The sequence below is a fragment of the Myotis yumanensis genome, unplaced genomic scaffold (genome assembly GCF_028538775.1).
Source record: "Myotis yumanensis isolate MYYU_CA2020_CCGP unplaced genomic scaffold, mMyoYum1.0.hap1 SCAF_8, whole genome shotgun sequence".
In the NCBI taxonomy this organism is placed as follows: Eukaryota; Metazoa; Chordata; class Mammalia; order Chiroptera; family Vespertilionidae; genus Myotis; species Myotis yumanensis.
Window position 1 is genome coordinate 92,841,571 of NW_027223759.1, and position 12,035 is coordinate 92,853,605.

General features: G+C 42.4%; 1 protein-coding gene across 6 annotated transcripts in view; it reads right to left on the minus strand.

The window, feature by feature from the left end:
* Positions 1-12,035, minus strand: part of SAP130 (Sin3A associated protein 130) — a 123,165-nt gene that overhangs the window by 70,251 nt on the left and 40,879 nt on the right. For all 6 annotated transcript variants that reach the window (XM_070423215.1, XM_070423217.1, XM_070423213.1 and 3 more), the window contains exons 5-10: positions 11,429-11,540; positions 10,263-10,387; positions 7,858-7,982; positions 2,961-3,108; positions 2,709-2,799; positions 2,430-2,534 (exon numbers count right to left, since the gene is read on the minus strand). In XM_070423215.1, coding sequence (XP_070279316.1) covers positions 2,430-2,534; positions 2,709-2,799; positions 2,961-3,108; positions 7,858-7,982; positions 10,263-10,387; positions 11,429-11,540 — 706 coding nt within the window. The remainder of the gene's footprint in view (positions 1-2,429; positions 2,535-2,708; positions 2,800-2,960; positions 3,109-7,857; positions 7,983-10,262; positions 10,388-11,428; positions 11,541-12,035) is intronic.

Consider the following 12,035-nt stretch of genomic DNA (forward strand, 5'->3'; position numbering starts at 1 on the left):
CTGACCCAATATATTCTTATTAGAAACAATGGCTGAATTCAATATTTAATCTCACCTGGAAAAAACCACTTAGGTGATTTAATATATCCTCTAGACCTAAACTTGAAGATCAATGCTCTAGGTTTAATGTCAAGTTTTCCTTCTCAACCTTTGTACAGGGATCCTATTATGATGTAACAAAAAAGTATTTGGGTTACTATAAAAGAGGAAAACAAAACTAGAGCATAAACCCAATTGAACTTAGATGAAACTAATCACATTAAGGTGGCAGATGTTAAATGTTTTGGTATTTCTGTCAAATGATTTTCATATCTAGAATTCAGTAAATGGTTAAAATTCAAAAATAAATGAGCTTGGTAGATATAGAATATAGTAATACAGTAACTTAGGACAGGTATAAAGTTGCTAGTTTTAGCAAAAATGTATGATCGTAGTTCTGTCTCCTGATACTTTTACTTAAAATTTTTATTTATTGATTTGAGAGAGAGTGGGAAGGAAGGAATAAGAGAGAAAGGGTGGAAGGGAGATAGAGAAAGAGAGAGAGAAACATCAATTTTGTTGTTCCACTTACTTGTGTATTCATTGGTTGGTTTTTGTATATGCTATGACCAGGGATCGAACCTACAACCTTGGTGTATTGGGACAATGCTCTAACCACTGAGATACTAGACCATCTCCTGGTACATTTATGAGGTGACTTCCACTGTGATTTCTTAGGAAGATACAGTGACATTAACAAGAACTAATCTCAAAATAATTTTTCAGAGGGATCAAGAGAAAACCAAAGCGCCCCTATAAGATACACTGCCCCCTCTTTACTGGTCTGATTTTCTTCACAGCTGCAGATTCCCTCGTGAGACTCTGGACTGAAAACATGAAAAGAACAGGCTGGGCTCTGAGGTTACAGCTGAGGGTAACTGCCGACAATGGCAGGATAGCCAGACATTGGTTTGACACGACAATATGGAATTGTCAATGATCTTTTCAATAACAGTGCATTACTGCTGAAACCAGACACACATAACAAACTTCTTTCCACAGAAGAGAAGTGAACTCCAGAGGGACACGAAAGAAGTGTGGTGGCAGGCTGTAGTGAGCAATGACAGGAGAAAGAGCCAGCAGCAGTGTCCTCTCGGTTACCTGTCTTGGGGGGTGGGGGGGTGCTTAGTACCAATTTAGGGCGGGCACAGCCCAGTTACCTGAAAGAGGAGCAAGGGTTTCCTGGGTTAATATTATTCTGAAAAGTGTCCTCAAAGTTTGGTAGGAGGACCATGCAGCTGCAGTCTGTCTCGCATATGCAAAAAGCAAGCAAGGAGAAGAGCAGCCAGGTTATTATATATATGGGCGGGCAGCCACATCTCTGGTCTGGCCACTAGACCCCGAGGCCTCAGTGCTCAGCATGTGAGCATGCCATCTGACAGAACACAGTCTTACTTTGCCGGGGCGGGGGGGGGAGGGTGCGCGCGCGCACACGATGGCATGCGCATCATGCTGGCCGGAGGCGAAGCTAACACTAGAGCTAAAACCTGCAGCCAGAGGACTAGCGAGAGCAGCCTCACAGGCCACAGTCTGTCTGGAAGCCCGTGAGAGTGAGAGCAGCCCCTAGGATAGAGGCTGGCAACCTGCGGCCCAAGAGCCAAATGCTGCCTGCTGCCTGCTTCCGTGAGGCCTGCGCTAAGCAAGGCGTACAGATTGAAGTGGCTGAGGGAGAAGGAGCATTTTGTGACACTTAAAAATTATATGAAATTCAAATTTCCGTGTCCAGAAAGCCCCTGTTCACACTGGCCACTGGCGAGCAGCTGGGGCAGAGACCTAGAAGGCCTGCATCGCCTGCATCTACTATATGGCCCTACTACACGGGACGTTTGCCAGGCCCTGCTCCTAGTGACTAACGTCTGCTGCCAGAAACCTTTCAAAGATTTTTAAAATATTCAAAGTATACAATATTTAAAAGGGGGAATAATGAAGCCTAGAAGAAACTTTAAGACAGTTATCAAGTGTTTTGAGGCAGCACTTCAACGAAAGCCTACGTTTAACTGTCTTCCCACTACTGTCACCCAAAGATTTCTCCTGAACAATCCATCAGTTTTCCTCATTCCAGATCTCTGCTTCTTGCTGGCTTTTCCTGTTGTTTTCGTGTCAGTAAAGTTAATTTGTTTCTTTAAAAGGTACACATAAAAAGAGTAGTTTCATGCACAAGGAAGTTAAAAGTAGAGTTAAAGTTTACTTTGAGCTCTCAAAGATTATTATTCCTTTCTCCCTACCGTCATGCCAAATCTGTACAACAAATAATGTTAAAAGTTAAATTCACGGCTAGTTTGAAAATCAACAACTAAAAAAAATCAATACTATCCATCTATAAGAAGAGTTGGTCAGAGGGGCTGAAAAATCCCTTTGAAGCTCCTGTCTGAAGGGTGTACCACACTTACCAACTGGGATGTTTGAGGTGGTCACAGCAGTAGCATGGGATGAATGGGAGGGCACTGTCATGGTAACAATTGTACTCGTGGGGGCTTGCGTGTGTGACACAGATCCTAAAAAGGGAGAAAAAAGGAAAATTCTTCAACAATTGCCTCTCTGAACATTATAGATTCTCAAAAACCTGAGACAAGCTCTTGGGAAAAGTTAAGATAATTTTCATAGCCTACTCTTTCAGGGAGGAGTGAAAATGAACCGGGCAGAAAGCAAGAGCAGGGCTGCTGACTCACCGGCTGTGGTTGCTGAAGAGATTGTGTTGGTCGCCAAAATAGGTGCCACTGTCGCCGCAGCCACTGGGGTGCCCGTGCTGAAGATTGTTTTCTGTGGGGAGACCCAGAACACAAAGTTACAGACGAGCACCTGCCACTCCATCCAGTTCAGAAGCACCACTGCCTTCAGTATTACATGTGCTTCGCGACTTTTCCACAGTCCTCACTTGAACCATAGCAGAAGCACGCAGACGGTTCTCCCCTCTGGTTTACCTGAGCCATGGTGTGAAGCTGCTGCTTTGGTGTCCCTAAGGCAGGGTGCGAGGGCAGTGTGATTCTTGTTGCTGCATCCCGTGACTGGGGGGGGCGCTGAATGCTGATGGCTGCAGATGGTGGGTGCTGGATAGACAAAGCTGGCCGACTGAAAAGACAGACAAACGTGATCTATAACTTGTCTCCAGACACAGCTCAGGCACCGACGCCACTTATTCCCTGGTACTCACTCCCTTGAATTTTAGAGAGAGTGGAAAGGAAGGGGGAGGAAGGAAAAAGGGGGGGGGGGGGGGGTGAGAAAGAGAGAGAGAGAGAGAGAGAGAGAGAGAAACATTGACCCAAGAGACACATGGACTGTTAGCCCCCCACGTGTGTCACGACCAGGGCTGGGAATTGAACCTGCAACCCAGGTGTGCACCCTTGACAGGGAATCAAACCCACGACCTTTTGGACAGTGGGCCAATGCTCTAACCACTCAACCACTAGCCAGGTAGAGTTGTAGTTTTTCAGAAGTCTGTGAGGTCCATTGTCGAACCAGTAAAGTAAATGGCCCATCAAGTTTCTCTTCTGAAACTGTGAGCCCCATTTCAAAAGCAATCAACATGTAACATGACCTGAAGAAGTTAAACCTAGGTCATTCTCAGCACCCTCCATATAGTTAAATCAAAGCTCTATGACAATCTCAAGGAAGCATCTATATATATAATAGGCTAATATTCTGTGTCCCTCCGCCCGTCCGACTGGTTGCTATGGCGCACACTGACACCAGGGGCAGACACTCAACACAGGAGCTGCCGTGACACACACTTGCCATTTACAGAAACGGCAGTGTGGACCTGGCGCTGACAAAGTAACACTTGGTTTCCTCTAAGCAGGACACAGGCCCAGCCACCACCTTGGAGTAAAGCCCCACCAAATTGCAGCCAATGCTGCCGAGACCCACAAATTGCGGCCCACAGCGCAGCGCAGCCCAGCCCGGAAACTGTCACTGTGGGCCCCACATAGCAACACCTGGTTCCTCTCCCTAGCAATTAGCCACCTTGCAGCTTCTTCAGCCCAGGAACACGACTTGCTTTATAGCCAGGTGCAAACATTTTACACTTTAACCAAATGTCTGTGAAGCATTTTCCTGTGCCTCATCTCATTTGACCCTCACAGAAGTCCTGGAGTAGGTAGATAGGAGACTCAGTGGAATCCTATTTTCTTTTCATTAGCTGGAAAACAGAGATTTAGAAAGCTTAGAAACTTGACCTGACTGAAAAGAAATGGTAGACCTTGAAAATGACTTCAGGTTTTCTCACTGTGCAGATTATAGTCAAACACTGCTGCAGTTAAATATTTTACCCTTTGTTTTCCCTGCGTGATCTACAATAATAATCTGCTTCATGTTGATATTTACTGCTGTGCTGCTGACAACTACCTGAAAGAGAAGTTGGGGTGCTTCACTGGGGGCTGGAAAAAGTTTAGCTACATGAGAAAGCAGGTCTAATTAAGCAAGTTCATTCTATATCTATAAAAGGCTAAGCTAAATCACACATGCACAATACATATAAAGCTCTCCTGGCATCAATTGCATGCATGTGTTTCCATCTGTCATTGTCGATCGTGAATTTGGTTGACACTTCGATTATAGAGAAAGGGTGAATAGCGATATTGAAATATTTCTTCTAATTAATTTCCTTTCAATGTGCACAAACTCGTGCACTGGGCCACAAGTTACTGTGATAAACACACTGTGCTCTATGGAGAAAGCTAAAGATACACACCAAGGTTTTCACTGTTATCAGGGAAGATTACAGACAACCTTGATTCAGAGCAGCTTAACCTGTGACACCTGAAGTACTGAAACCCCTGCCCCACAATTTTACACCATTTCTTACCAAATGATAAAAAATTATTTGTGACTGTCTAATGATTTAAAAGGTTACCAATGCAAATGTCAAATTAACTGGCAACAAGTGACTAAAACTCAACAACAGCAAGAACACTTAACAGGATACCAAAGTCAGCAGAAAGAGAGAGCAAAAATGGGGAGACAAAAAAACAAACAAACAAACCCAAAGGAAAGAAAAGGGGGAATCGCCAGAAAAGTACTAAATGAAACAGAGGCATGCCAATATGTCAGAAAAAGAATTCAGATAAGGGTCATACAATTCATGAACCGGATGGATGAGAAAATCAACAACAGAATAATCAAATACTGATAGAAAAGATTGAATCATTTAACAGCCACATACTACTTAAATTTTTATTTTAACTTTCCTTCTTTTTCTGTCTTGAATCAGTTTAATCATCATTGGCTTATCTGCTTTTTGGGAATTTGGTAGAATTCAGTGAAATAATCTGGGCCTGTTGCTTTTCTAGGAGATAGTACTTCAAAATTTTATTCTATTCAGTCTATGGAAAATGGTCTGCTTAAATTTTCTATCTCCAGAATTCAAAGGGAGTTAGATACTAGAAATTTATCACATTTATGTAAGTAGTAAAATCATCTGATCATTAGGGTTTTTGTCTGTTTCACTAATGTATTTCCAGTGTCTAGAGCACTGACTGGTACACACACATTTGTTGTATGAATGAATGCTGAAACAATCTGACAAAATTCAATGTCCATTTTTTATTAAAAACTCAATATACTAGCCGAAACCGGTTTGGCTCAGTGGATAGAGCGTCGGCCTGCGGACTGAAAGGTCCCAGGTTCGATTCCGGTCAAGGGCATGTACCTGGGTTGCGGGCACATCGCCAGTACGAGATGTGCAGGAGGCAGCTGATCGATGTTTCTCTCTCATCGATGTTTCTGACTCTCTATCTCTCTCCCTTCCTCTCTGTAAAAAATCAATAAAATATATTTTAAAAAAAAAACAAAACTCAATATACTAAATGCTCCAATAACACGGGAAAATAACCCCACTTTAGCCCTAGTTTTCATTGTATACATATTTATGCCTTTGAGTTTCAACATACCATCTGAATCTATTAACTTTTTAAAGGTAATATAAAGTTAAAATGATTACAGAGTCTATTTTACGTTGGGTAGTTGTGTCTCTTTGTACCTCAGGCAATATATTAAATTACTAAAGAAGTAACGTGTCCTCATTTTATTGAAGAGGGGACTAAAAATGAGGGAAGCTGAGAAGCTTGCCTTATGTCACACAGCTAGTAAATGATAGAGCTAATAGGCACTATCATTTACTAGCTGAGTTCTAGGCACTATTCTGCATTTAAATGTTATTTTCTTCAGTTTGGTTCTAGACCCTATCACTCTATTGATTTCTCCTGAATAGACTCAGATACCTCACACATTTCATTGTAGGTCAGTGACTTCCAAATCCATTCTCTCTTCAACCACCTGTTCACCATAGCCATTTGATAGTCCCCGAGAAACCCAGTGACCTAAAATACAACCTTCTTTCTAAATTTGCTTTCTTGTCCTTGTTTCCTCTCAATGTACTTGGTCTGGCAAGAAGAAATTCAGGCAGAGTCCCAGACTCCCCGCTGTTCTAGTCTCTCCTGCCTCCACCTGGTAATGGAGTTTTATGGAGAGTCTCTAGTTTTTGACAGCTCTATTCCTCATACCTACTACTCCTTCTTTCCTTTAGTGAATCACTTTGTGTTTCTACTGACAAAGGTTTTCCCTGGCATCCACAGAAGCAATGACAAATCAAGAAAGACCACCGGAACTTCATCTTTAGTAAAAATTCATCTTTAGTAAAATCCCATGTATCCTCCACCTCATCTCTGAATATATATCCTTACCTTCCAGCCCTAATGAATCTTGGTTCTCCTGTGAACACTTCTTCCCCTACAGCTCTCTCAACTGGGAGCTATTTTTCCCTCATAAACCTCTTGCCAAACTATATTGTCACCCTAAATTTTCTACTCCAGAACTCCTCCCTGGCTCCAAAGTCGTATATTATCCTATCTCAGTATCTCCACTTGGATGCTCAGAAGTCAGTACAACCTTAAAATACCCAGAACCAAAGTCTGGACTTCCTCTCCAAAACTTATCCCCCCACTGTTCTCCATTTGAAGTTAATGCAACTCCACCCTCCTAGCTGCAAGCCCAACTAGTGCTGGCATAATCCTAACTCTTTTCTTTCTTCCACAGTTCTCTATGCAATTCCTCCAAAATCCTCTTGACTATCTTAAAAACTTCTATTCAGAATCTAAACCATACCTTTTTACCCCCAACAATCATCTCTTGGATTTCTGCCATGCCCTTCTAAACAATTCTGTTTCCAACTTTGCCTCTCTAAAGCCTCCTCTATCCAGCAACCAGGCTGATCCTACTAAAACTTCAGATCATGGCACTGCCCTGCTCAAACTCCACTAAGGCTCTCCACTGACGACCAGCAAAGTCCAAACTGCAGTGTGGGCCATAATACCCTACGTGATTTGGGAACCCTCTAAACTACTAAAATAATCTCCTGCTGCTCATTTATGGGCAAACATATCCTGTCTCAGGGCCCCACCATAGAATGCTCTCAGCCCAATAGCCATATGGTTTACTTCATCACATCTTCTCAAATATATTCAACAAAGCCCTCCCTGGTCAGCTTATGAAAAATTAAGCCCCCTGTAGTGCTTACTCTATCACTCCTAATGTCATTCACCCTACCTAATTTTCCCCAAAAACGTTTTTCATCATCTAAAGAAGTATACATATATATATATATATATATATATATATATATATATATATATTTATTGTGTCGCCAAGCCCTAAAAATAGAAACTCTGAGGCAGGAATTTGTTTTATCCTCAGTAATTAGAGCACCAAATAGCTCATTTTAAAAAGGACTCAATAAGTATTGAGTCAGAAAAAGGCATTAAGGATGGAAAGGAAAAACGGAGAGGAGAAGGAAAAATGGCTTGATCATCAAACCCCCAAACATACCTAAGTGCTGAATCAGTAGCATGTGCTGCTGTTGTAGTAATGACTGGAGACTGAGCTCTGGTGGCTGAGACAGTTGCTACCACAGCAGGAGGGATGGTATTAGAAGTCGTCACAGGTGGACGAGACTACCAAGGTAGAGAAAAAAATATTTCAATTAAAACAAAAATCAAAATAAAATATAGTAAGCCAAACACTAAAAATACACTTTGAAACTTGGGCCTTCAAGTAAGTATGTTTATGTCCCATTCTTATTAAGGAATTCTCTTTTTGGATATGCTGTTATACAAGGGTCATAATTATAAAAAAGAAATCCAATTTTGGTTGGATAAAACACAAGTCCCTTCTTTCTAAGTACAACTGGATTAAAAATTCTGTCCTACTATCAGTGTCAGTACAAATTGGACTGAACCTTTCAGATCCAGATTTCCCAAAGGTCTGCTGTTGGCCCTGGTGCAGACATTTTACACGACCATGCAACCAGTGCTGTCCACAGAGGGCCTCCTCAGCCACTGGACAGAGTGGCTGACCCTCAGGGCATCCACGTCAGCGTACTAAAAGCAAACATACAGTGGCGGCATTCTTGCTGGCCAAGATTCAGTGCCCAGATGCTCTCTGGAGGCGTTCACACGGACACACTCCCCTTACCGCTACGTGTGTAAGACCTTCACCTGACAACTGAGCTCCACATGGGCTTCCCCTGCTTGTCCACTGTCAATTCTTCCATTCATCTGAGCTCCTCTCAGCAGTACCACTTTTTTGACCTTGTTACATATACTTAAATCTGAAAACTCTGCCCATTCTTTTTTTTTAAAAAAAGTCACAATATTTTTTATTGATTTCAGAGAGAGGAAGGGAGAGGGAGAGAGAGAGAGAAACATCATGATGAGAGAGAATCACTGATCGGCTGCCTCCTGCATGCCACCTCCTGGGGTTCAAGCCTGCAACCCAGGCATGTGGCCGTGACCGGAATCAAACCGTGACCTCCTGCCCTAACCGGTTTGGCTCAGTGGATAGAGCGTCAGCCTGCGGACTCAAGGGTCCCAGGTTCAATTCCAGTCAAGGGCATGTACCTTGGTTGCGGGCACATCCCCAGTGGGGGTTGTGCAGGAGGCAGCTGGTCGATGTTTCTCTCATCGATGTTTCTCTCTATCTCTCTCCCTTCCTCTCTGTAAGAAATCAATAAAGTATATTTAAAAAAAAAAAAAAAAACCGTGACCTCCTGGCTCATGGGTCAATGCTCAACCACTGAGCCGCACAGCCAGGCAAACTCTGCCCATTCTTGATCTCTGTGCTTCACCTTCCAACCTCTTACCTATGTGCCTATGGTTACAGCTTGTTGCCTTACACGAGAGCTGCTTCACTGTCTTCCTCGTTTGGTTCTCCTCCTTCTCCAATCCTCCCTATATGCCACATATCCTCCTGGGGGGCCTCATCAGTTTCCAAATGTTTTGTTAGCCAGCAAGGTCTTTTGTTTTAATTAGAAAGCTCTAAGCTGGACATGTACTACCCAGTGTCCTAATCAGCACTTTTCCTTATTGTTTTAAACCTGTTTTGATACATATTACCAATCTGGTCCCCAAAAGCATTTCAATTTCTACCTCCTACATGTAATTCAGCTATGTTAATCTTTCACAGATACTTGTCTGACCATACATTACTCTATTCAAAAAACGTAAGTAGCTCTCTGCAGCGTACAAAATCAAGTTTTCACTCCATATCTTAAGAGTTCTGATTTGAGACACCACAATATCACTTAATCATGCATTATACTCCAGTAGTACTGAGACTGCAAATTTCCTTGAAAAGAAGCTGAAAAGCATACATAGACTGTTTTCCTAAAAAAGTACACATATGTGCATAAAACATTCAGGGGTTCAAATGAAAGCTGCTCAGTTCTAACTGCCTTTACTAATAAGCATTGTCTATAACCTTCCCTGTCTTCCCTGCCACTGTTCATTGTATTGCCCCCTCACTTCTCTGAATCCCCATGACCACACTCATCCTAACAGAAAGCCTTGCCCTGGCCACCAGTGTGGCTCAGCTGATTGGAGTATCATCTCGTGCACCAAAAGGTTTCAGGTTTGATCCTGGTCAGGCACATAAGGGAGGCAACTGATGCATGTTGCTCTCACACTGATGTTTCTCTTTCTCCCTTCCTTTCTCTAAAATCAATAAAAACATAAATCCTCGGGTGATGATTTAAAAAAAAAACACGAATTTTCTTTACTACCTCTTCTAAATTCTTACAGAGGATCAGACACTGTACACAATTCAACCTTCCCTACATCTTCCAAACTAGACTGAAAGTCACTTGAGGTCCAAGGACGCTCACTGTGCCTAGCAGAAGGAGTGAGTCTGAGTAGGCATTCACACTTCCTAGCTGACTCCCCACACCCTACACGCACCTGGATTGGCTGGTGAATGATGTGCTGGACTGCTGATGGAGCTGCTGCAGCATTTGGCAACTGGGAAGTCGGCCTCAGGACTGTGGTTACTTTAGAACTAGACATCACAGCAGCAGCTGCTGCACCTGGAGAAAATTTTTTTTTATTAGTAGACTCAAAATTTAAATACTTCTCATTATATTCCTTGGGAATATAATCAGAATTTCTAAAACTCAATGTCAGTATTCAGTGGAAATTCTTCCTATTTCATCACATAGAAAACTAAGAAAATGTGCACTCAAGGGCTGAGATTTAACAAGTTTATTGATCTGTATTGCTTCTTGAAAGACATTCTTAAATGAAATTGGCCGCTTTTTTGTTATTTTTTAGCTGCAAGTATGTAGCAATGAAGCAGTGAGTAGCCTGGTTGGTGCAACTGCTGATGCAGGCCACCGCTCCAACAGTCTAAGCACCAGACAGACAGGGAGAGCTCACTGGGTCCACCACTGCCTTTTCACCGTCAGTGCAAATGCCAACACTGTGACAAGGCGGACGATGTCTTAGTATATTCATGAAAACAGCTTCCATCTTACACAGATGCCTTGCCATCTGTGAGCCTCACCCTGTGACTTACTAAATTACGTTAAGACAGAGTAAACCTGATTTTGTATTTGTTAATCTAATTTTGCAAGCAATGATTTTATACTCTCCATTAGAAGGTAATAATTTTTCACCAAGTAGTTGAGAAAACTCATTAAATTTAGTAACTCATCACCGATTTGAACTTAATTGTAAGGATAAATTCATCTTACTGCTAAGGGAGTAGAAAATTTTGGTTAACTGTTATCACTAAACTTTAAACATATAGGAATTAGTATTTGCAACTAATCAGTATTTGTATTTGCAATTTATTAAAAATAAGACCATATTTAGGCTATCACAGCCTTGAGGAGTTCATTAAAAAGGACATTTTTTAGACATTAAAAATCTAAATTGCTTTAAGTTTACACACACGTACACATACTTGTTGTAACTATAATATGCACATACTGGACGATGCTAAAAACATGTACTGCACTAATTTCTGCTGTCTTGTAATGCGATTAAACTGATTCCGGATATGTTTTGTGTCTCCTACCAAACGCATATTGTATTTCGAGAATTTGAACAAAATGTGCAGACTTTACCTCGAGGTAAATGAGAAGCTCCAATGTGTAGAGGGGGCCCAGGAGCACTGCTGCGGATAATGGACATCTGCACGTTGGTGGTCATGATGTGATGCAGGTTACTGGGATGGCCCTGCAACGGACAGGCTGCAATGTCATCTACCTGCTTAGTCGTAGCACCTGTTGCTTAGACGTTGCTTCTGGGAAGTCAGCTGTCTCCAAATGTGGACCTGTTGCTCCTTTCAGATGGGGTATCGCCCAGGGAAAGGACAGTGAGCTCTTCCCCAAAGCACACTGCATGGTGGCCTGTGCTGGCAGGCACGGTGAGTGACTGCGAGAACACACCCACTAGCTAGACCCTGGGACAGATGACACAACAGACTGGCCACTTTTGGACACTCTCATCTTCAGTATTAGTCTTTCAGGCTTGTTTTCTGTCTTGGCCAAAAGCTTATTTTTCCTGTTCTCACCATAGCCTTCGCATGCCACTGCAGTCATCCATTCGTTATGCTCTGTTTCTAAGTAAATGTCAATTAGCATCAAGCAAGCACTTCCCTACCAGTTCTTCAGCTCACCCTCAAACACCCCTTCTTCAAATTCTCCCACCCTAATGCCAGTTCTTCTCAGG